The sequence below is a fragment of the Acanthisitta chloris genome, unplaced genomic scaffold, assembly GCF_000695815.1.
Source record: "Acanthisitta chloris isolate BGI_N310 unplaced genomic scaffold, ASM69581v1 scaffold17164, whole genome shotgun sequence".
Lineage (NCBI taxonomy): Eukaryota > Metazoa > Chordata > Aves > Passeriformes > Acanthisittidae > Acanthisitta > Acanthisitta chloris.
Genome location: NW_008671217.1, coordinates 28,284 through 36,927, shown reverse-complemented (window position 1 = coordinate 36,927; position 8,644 = coordinate 28,284). Strand labels below are relative to the sequence as shown.

Sequence of the window (8,644 nt, the reverse complement as noted above, 5' to 3'; positions counted from 1 at the left end):
TCCTGGCCCAACTATTTGTGTTTACTGCTGAATAACTGCAGCCCTGAGTTCATTATTCTAGTATTCGCTTGGGTGTTTTCTTTAGAAACCTGCTAAAAACTGTGAAGCACTCTGCAAAGCAAGCAAAAAGGCACCTATTTAGAGAGCCAGTAAAAAGAGCAGAGTTTGGGTACAAGTTGTACCCAGATGGAGATCCAGGAAGCCTCCAAGCCAGGTGACGTGCTCAGGGTTGTCTATAGCACTCGGGACTGGCCTACTTCACTCTGCCAGAAAGCAATGGAAAGCCTGCCATAGGTTTAGTGGGAGCAAATTCGGACAAGCTTGTGTTCCTCTGAAACCTCAACCTTAGAGAGAACAAGCCTCAAAGGAATATATGAGCACGGCCATATTGCAAATATATGTTCACTAATTGCTTTGGTGGTCTTGGGATGTATTTTGGAAATTGCTTTGCTTGTGTATTGCTTTGTGTTCTGACTCCATTGATCAGGCTCTGCTGAAACTGGGAAGTACATGAATTGCTGCAAGGGATAGAAGCACCATGAGTTGCAGAGCTTGTAACTGAACGTATGAAATCAGCTGTAGCTGTCTGCTAATTTAATTTCATGGTGTGAATTCATGGTACACAAATCCTAAAAGTTACTGCAATTTTTTGCAACTCCTAATTAAGCTTTTGGAGGTGATTATACATATCCTCATGCTTATTGCATGCTGGTATTGCTTATTACTATTCTTTCTTTACTTTCTTGGAAGCCTAAACTATCTTGGTTCATACAGAAAACCATGACCCGGCAGTCCTGCTCCTCTAGGAACAAATTACTTTCAAACTCCAGCCATTAGAAATGGAGGCAAAAGCCTGGGAGAGAAGGAACCCTTGATCCAAGGTTAAGCAACAGCCCTCTTTGATATTTAAATCTGTTAGTGGCAAGCACTGTATGTTGCTATAGTCTAAATAACCTACTTTGCCATCCTCAGCCCAGAAAAATCAGTGAATGGGGTAAATAAATAAATAAATGAGTGTTTTTTCTTACAACTCGGAAAAGATGTGGTCGATCTCAGGCCGAGGGCAGAGGTTGTTTAAGAACACTCTGTACACGTCTGGCGTGAAGTCATCTTGAGGGATTGAATCATTCTGTGAAATGAGGAGAAAAACAGTGAAAGAGCAACATAGCACTTTTATATGGTCTTTGTAAACAGATCATTCATTATTTGGATTCTTTGGATTTCCTTCCTGCAGCCTAGGAGCCCAGATTCTGCAGAATAATAAATTCCCCTGAAAAACAGAGCAGCTTAAAGAGTACATCTTTACAAAAGCATAGAAAACACATTTATCAGCTTCCATAAGGCAAAGCTACCTCTTCCTCTGAGCACCTGTGAAGAAAAAGGAAGGGACATCCCCCCATCTAACCCCTTATTTATAGCATAAATAGGTGTATCAGTCCCCATGAAGCCCCTCAGCTCACTCCCATTACTGGACTGGCTAGGTCCTTTGCATGAAGCTTGAGTGTCCTTTGTCCAAAGCTATGACATAGCTCCTGGAGCACCATGGGCCCACGTGATGCCTCTGCACAGCCCCAAAATAATTCCCAAATCTGATGAACTGGAGGAGGAAAATTGCAACTTGGACACAAAGCCATTCTCTGAAAACACCATCAGAACCTGGTTGTCTCCAAAGAGAGCTGCTGAGGGGGAAATCGGCGCTTGTATATATTCTGCCTGTTTAATACCGTTACCAAGGAAACCAGAAGTGTCGATTTGAGCCATTGTCAGACAGAAGGAAACTTTACTATATTTTTCCTGGTTTAGGTTTAAATAAATAAATGAATGCCACAGGCGTCGCTTTGTCTCGTTTCAGCTATGGAGCAGAGGCTCAAGAGGGTTTTATTGTGTGACCATTGCTCAGTGTTTCAGTTCACAAGCTCAGATTGAACCTGACCTGGCTCATGCTCAGACTGAGCTAGCCTGTTTCACTGCTCCACCTGGGTACCCATCCCCTGGCTCCAACATTCCAAGGTCACCAGCCATCACATCCTCATGCCTTCCTTTATTTGGCAGACCGAGTGGCTGCAGGGTGAACTGGTTCAGACCTTACCCGGTCAAAACCATCTTGTGCATTTTAACGTGGGATCAGCTTGCTGAAGCAGGTAACCTGCCAACGGCACAACTACTAAATCCAGTGCAAGGGTGGATGCAGAAGTTGGAAACCTGAAGGTGGAGGATGGAAATAACTCCTTTCAGCTACGGCTGCCGGTGACACTGAGCTGTGTGCAAACCTGCACCCACAACACTTGGATAAATCTGAGCTGCAGAGCTTTTGACTGAGAATAGGACTGCTGATACCTATGTTTCCCTAAAGGTCAGGACTCTCAAAGATGGTGGATCTTCTTCTTAGAGCTGGCACTCCATTTTCCCCCGTTCCCTCTGCCTATAACCCCTGTTCAGGAGGCCACTGCTCCTCATTCAGTGCTCTTCCTAAGGGCATTTTAAATATTGATTCTGTAATTACCACAGAACTACATTCTCCCATTGACCCACTATATTTTTTCCATTACAGAGGATTTGAAGGTGCTCAGATGAACAAATGTGAGTCTCTTCCAATAACTGAGATACAGGCTTTGATTTGCCACTCAGTTCCAATTAAGAAAACATACTTCAGTTTCCCTCTCTGTATCTCCAAACACGTGCTGCAAAGGGGATGACCAACATAAGTCTTCAGGGTAATTACAGAAACTTTTAATAACTATTTCCTACCATAACATAATCAGTGGGCTAGAAACCTCAAATATCTAGATGGGAGATGAAAGCCTTGATGCGAGCATTTGCCACCTCAGACACAACCTCAGACAACTATATTTGGATTTCCAAAGCCTGTCTGCCGTAAGGGATTAAAATACACTGCCCCCTTCCTCAGCCTGGTCTGAGCCATCCACATTTCAGCGGAACCACCCACACACCTTATGTGCTGATCTCTTTTTTGAGACCAATGAACAAAGCACAAACTTTCTGTACCACATGACAGCACCACTCATTTCCAGCTTTGCTTAATATTGGCATTCAATTTTATTCTGTGATTAAGGCTACTAATTTCAAGCACTGTTGATTTATGGTTTGTCTGGTAACCTGCCTGTTTTGGTAACATCTGTACCCAGTCTGTTACATATTTGGCAGCATTAGAACCAATTCAGATTATTTGCACAGACAGGACTACATAACTGGTTATTGTATTTTAACAGTCAAGTTCACTGGTGCTTCATCGTGAACCTCTACATTAACTGGAAGGCAGAAACCAGTCTTCACAGTCAAAAGGGTGACTAAAATACAGCTCTTCAAATTCTACTTAAGGTACCTTTAACCAAAACAAAACCAAAAATATCCAACAATAATAAAAAGCAATCCCCTTCCCAAAAAGTAGTCCCAAAAAGTAGTAGGTTTTTTAAAAAATCATAGGACAATCAGATGCCAAACTCAGAAATGCATTGGCATACATCAAAACTTTGTTTGCACATTTATTTAAATATTCCTATGCTTTCAGATCTGCTGGATTATGAATGCTACCAAAAATCAGATTACACAGGGTTTAGTCCTGCCAGACTCTACATAGGCCAGTTCTGAGCCAAAAATGCAGAAATAAATCAATCCATGCTTTGAAAACATGCTTGACTTAAGTCAATGGGTCATCCCACTGCAGTTACACTCTGCTGCTTGACTCAATCAGGGCTGGAGTGCTCAGCACTGCAGACAATCCATCCCTTGTTAAGGTCCTTAAATAAGAAATAAAGGGTTTATTTTTGGCACTCCTGGGGAGCCTCTTTGGTGCTATTCTTCTACACCAGGATGAAAAAAAATTTCCAGGCAATGAGAACTCTTTCTCCTCTCTCACTAAATGTAGTGCCTACATGTTTTCCCATGAGGTGTCCTGGCAAGCACACACATGAAGCATCAACATGAAAAACTAAAGAGCCTAAGCTGTTAATGTCCACGAGAGACTTTCATGAATTCTCTGAAGAATTTGGTGCAATTTTGCTGAGGAAGACTCCTTGATATCCATGCCTTCTATGCTGCTGGAGTCCACTGCTCTTCCAAGGCTTTACAGGAACACCACTTGTCCTGCAGTACAACAGGACAGAAAAGCTGGAAGCTGAAGGTAAGAATCTTACTTGTTCCAATGAACAGGAGCACAAAGGAAAAGAGTTGCAGTTGAAGCTCTGATTTTCTTCTACTCCATTTCCTCCCTGAGATTCAGTTTCATGCTTCTAAAATACTTTTCAAAGATGATCAGCACAGTTTTCTTTGGTGCATGCAGTGCATTTCTCTTTTGTCCCAGCTAAAGAAAGGATCTACTTTCTACCATGAATAATTTTCAAGATGGTATCCCAGCAACAAGCATCCAGCGATGTGTATGTAAAATTGGCTCTACTTAAACAAATAGCAGAAAAAGGCTGCAGTTTCTTTCAAGGGCCCCAGTGATATTTAGATTTTCTTTTCAGAGATATGTAGTAAACGGAAGTAATAAATCAAGTGATTTAGAAAGCAAAGCCTCAGAGATTTTTTTTCACATCTTGTCTTGTTTGCTAACAATTAAATGAAAACTCATCTTTAAAATTATTCTTTCCATGTTTCTAACCTCACTACCTTACTTCAGGCAAGATTATATTACAATCTTTTTTTACCTACTCTACAGACATTCCTTGGAATTTTATGGAATTAAGCTCTCAAACCTATGGAGCAAGATCTCATTTTAAGAGGTATCTGAGGTTTGGCTTGTGAAGATTTTACTCCATTGCCCTTCTGAAGATGTAGGAATTGGCTCTATTAAACCACTGTGGAAGCAAACTTGAAGAAAATATCACAGCACAGAGTATTTTACAAGAGAAGGGAGCAGGAGATGCAGGCTCTCCTCTGCTACAGAACAGTTCTGCCCCACGTCTTAGACCCCTAAACTTAGAAATTGTCCTGTAAGAAGCTGTTTGGAGGAGAATCTTCACCTGTGAGGAAAGCTCTGGACCACATGACCCACTGTGATCCCTTGCAACCTCGCCCATTCTGTGATTGTGTGACTAAGGACATCTTCACTCCAGAATTAACTAGAAACACCTGGCTGAGCTCATTCCTTCGGAATAAAGCTGTCTTGAGAGTGAGGTACCATCCTGCAAATGCTCTGGGCTGAGGACAGTTCCTGGATTAGCAGCATACAATGACAGGATCCTCACAGCATTAGCAACTTTCACAGCTGCAGCACTTCAACATTTACTCCATGCACCTTTTAGATAAGCTACAGTGAGTTTAGCTTGCCACTTACCTCGAGCTATAGATTTACCATTGTGAGAAAGAAACAGACTACACCATTAGCTACATCTTGAGCTACCACTGTTCTGAAATCATGCCTCAAAAATTGTCACCAGTTCTTAATGCGTCCTCACAGGATTTCCCCAGGACAGGTCACGCAATCCCTGCCCTTTCTTTTAATCCATTCATGCTTTTCCCAGGTGCTCCTGGTCCCTAAACAACTTCAAATCAAAGGTACTGATTTGCAGAGGGGTACCAGAAACTTTGCTGCAGGAAAGAAAGACCTGCTACTGGGGACCTATCCAGCAGCAAAGCCAGCACAGCATGATCAGCCTTGAACAAACTGTCAGTAGAGACCCAACACCACCTAATGCAAGCAACACTTATCTGAATGAATGCAGATGCTTACCCTGGAAGATGGAAGATTACAAGCTTCTAACGCGGTCTCTACCCGTTTTCTGTCAGAGGAGAACAAGCGATATATGCTGCAAAATGAAAAGAAAACAGGCAATTGGCTTAATACATGCCTTGATGGCTCATGTGCCTTCCCAGACTATCACATCTTTAGCTATTTATTTCCATCTGCTGGCTGCTCAGTAACAGAGGTGAGTTTGTTGGTGCTCACAAATGAGTTTAACTCTACTCCATGGAAGCCCAAAGTTATTTGAGAAAGTCACCACTGGTCTCTTCGCATTACCCCAGCACCATGCGATTTGAATCTATTTACCCTCAAGACATGTCTCTGAGGTAAAAAGATTATGGGTTTTTTTAATACTACAAGTAGAACAAAGAAGGCCTGAAAAGCAGAATATCTTGCTGAAGACCACAAGGGCAGTCTACAGCCAAAGGTATTTGAACAGAGACATCCCAAGTATCACTGGCCATGCTTTCCTGCAATATGTGTCATAAACAGATGATAAAATGATTATTCTAAACACAGGGGCCACATGCTCATCCCAAACATATATTCACACTCAAAGGTCAGCAGTGACTACATGGTAAGGAAGGGGAACAGCACTTACTTCTTCAGAGGAATGCGCCCTTCTGGAGTCACCTGCAGTTTAAGTTTTGTGTAACTGTGGAGAGAAAAGCATCCCCTTTTAGTTTTACAGCATTATCAAGTACCTCTCCACCAACTTTCTAGCTCATTGCAAGTGCTCTGATCATGTGCCAAGTTCCACTCAGCTCTTTTGCCAAATACGAAAACCTGCTCGGGGTATCTGTAATGAGTAAACCCAATTTCATTCAACAGTAACACACCTGCAGTGTCCAATGCTGAGTGTCCTGAAACAGGACACCGCAAATTTAGCATCCACCCAAGTCCTTCTCACGCAGGCTGCTTGCCAGGCTATCAGCATGCTGAATTGTGGCACACAGGCTGCACAACATGGCTGGGAAGGTGGCTGTACTCCTCCTTCAGAGGCTGAGATTGTGCCTGGATGTTGCATACCAACCTCCCTGCCTCCCTAAGCCCTCTCTATAACATGTCTGTGAAGGTCTCTCTGTTTGACTCTGAACGTTGTTATTCCTCAGCTGCAAAGAAGCCAAATTGCTGGCAACTGAAATGCCTCTGCACCAGCAACAGTGTCAGTGTATTTAGCAACCCTGGGCAAGTCCAAGACATGAAGCCACATAAAAATTACATGCTGGAATCATCTCCAGGCAGGCAATTATCCAGCTCGGGAACTGAGTACTGAAAGCATCTCAGTATCTCCAGACCTGTGACTTCTCTAGCATCTCATGAAAGTGGGAGGATGAGGATAGATCTATCTTTGTTCAAATTTTTCAGTATGCTTTGAATCGCTATGTTTGAACAGGAATTTATACAGTAGTTTTAATGAGAAGCACTTGGGCCTATGACTGTTATCTGATGATGCACCCAGTATGCAAGGACTACTGGTTACCTGTTCACTGCTCATCAGCAGCCTGAGGAGAACATAACTTTTGAGTGCTTCATCTCTCCCACCTGAATAAAATTAAAACTGCAGCTTTTTCACTTTACCCACTGGTCTACCAAAAGACAAAGAAACTTCATGGTTCTAATAAATTTTCCTTTTCTTCCCAACAAGAGCAGCCATTTCAAAAACAAAGTGCATGCCAATACGCCTAACTAGAACAGGAATATTTCCACAAATTCGTGACTCCTCGTGTGCATCTTCTGGAAACTGAAGTCTTTTGTGCTACTGTGTCACCACACAAAAAGATTATCCCCTCTGGCCCATCTCCCTGCACTGAGCTAGACTAAAAGGAACAAAATACATTCACAGCAGTTAATAAAAAAAGGTTTCTTTCATTTTGCCTTCCATTTTTTTAAAAATCTGACTACATTCTGGCCATGTTCAGTGTTTTCTTCTACAGCCAAGATAGCTAGAAATATCAGAAAAAAAAGGGAAAAAAATGTAAAAAAAATCTAATCTGAACTTCACTTAAAGCAAACTAAAAATATGAGCCTGATGAACAGTCAAACCAGTACTTGCCACCTTTTACCCCCTCAAATTCTTTGCCACACATGGGACACTGTTTTTTCTCCTGCAGCCATTATCTGCCCATCTAAGAAAGCCAAGCATGTCATTCCTCTTAACATACTTGCTAGCAGATATTCCCATCAGTAGGAGCCAAATGGACACATTTCAGAGGTGCAATGCTGGCTCCAGGAAGGACAAACACTGGATCTGACAATGGCCCAGGGCTTCCACTGCACAGTCACCCTTTGCTCATGGCTACACTCACCAGTATTTCAGTGCTAATACACTTCATCACTCACTTTTGCACCCCAACACAAAATATGCTCCATGCAATAGAGGAATGTGTTCATTATAACCCAAATAACAATTTTTATTAACCACCTCTTCTCTCGAATTAACCTAATTTTTCTCATCTGGCCAAACCAGGAAAGCTGTTTATTATTGCACTTCCAATGCTGCAAGGGACTGAGTGCCATAAAGAAAAAAACCCTTAGTTTTGCTCTAATGCAATTTGTTTTTCTATTTCAACAAATGGGTTCTGATAGGACTGCAACCAACTCTTTGCTTAGTACAATAATTAAAATGGGGAAATAATTTAATCTTCAAAGTCAAAGATTTCTTAAGTGACTCTGATTTGGCATCTGTACAGAGGACCTGGGAAACCTTACAGATTCCAAGTGAAAAAAACCCTTAGTTTTGCTCTAATGCAATTTGTTTTTCTATTTCAACAAATGGGTTCTGATAGGACTGCAACCAACTCTTTGCTTAGTACAATAATTAAAATGGGGAAATAATTTAATCTTCAAAGTCAAAGATTTCTTAAGTGACTCTGATTTGGCATCTGTACAGAGGACCTGGGAAACCTTACAGATTCCAAGTGAATTATAGCGGAAACA

The 8,644-nt window shown here is 41.9% G+C and overlaps 1 protein-coding gene across 1 annotated transcript in view; it reads right to left on the bottom strand.

Annotated features, from left to right (window-relative positions):
* PLCB1 (phospholipase C, beta 1 (phosphoinositide-specific)) overlaps positions 1–8,644 on the bottom strand; it is a gene marked incomplete at both ends in the record, with an annotated part of 90,865 nt that overhangs the window by 72,930 nt on the left and 9,291 nt on the right. Inside the window, 3 exons of the mRNA XM_009074021.1 lie at positions 1,029–1,129; positions 5,693–5,768; positions 6,306–6,359. Coding sequence (XP_009072269.1) covers positions 1,029–1,129; positions 5,693–5,768; positions 6,306–6,359 — 231 coding nt within the window. The remainder of the gene's footprint in view (positions 1–1,028; positions 1,130–5,692; positions 5,769–6,305; positions 6,360–8,644) is intronic.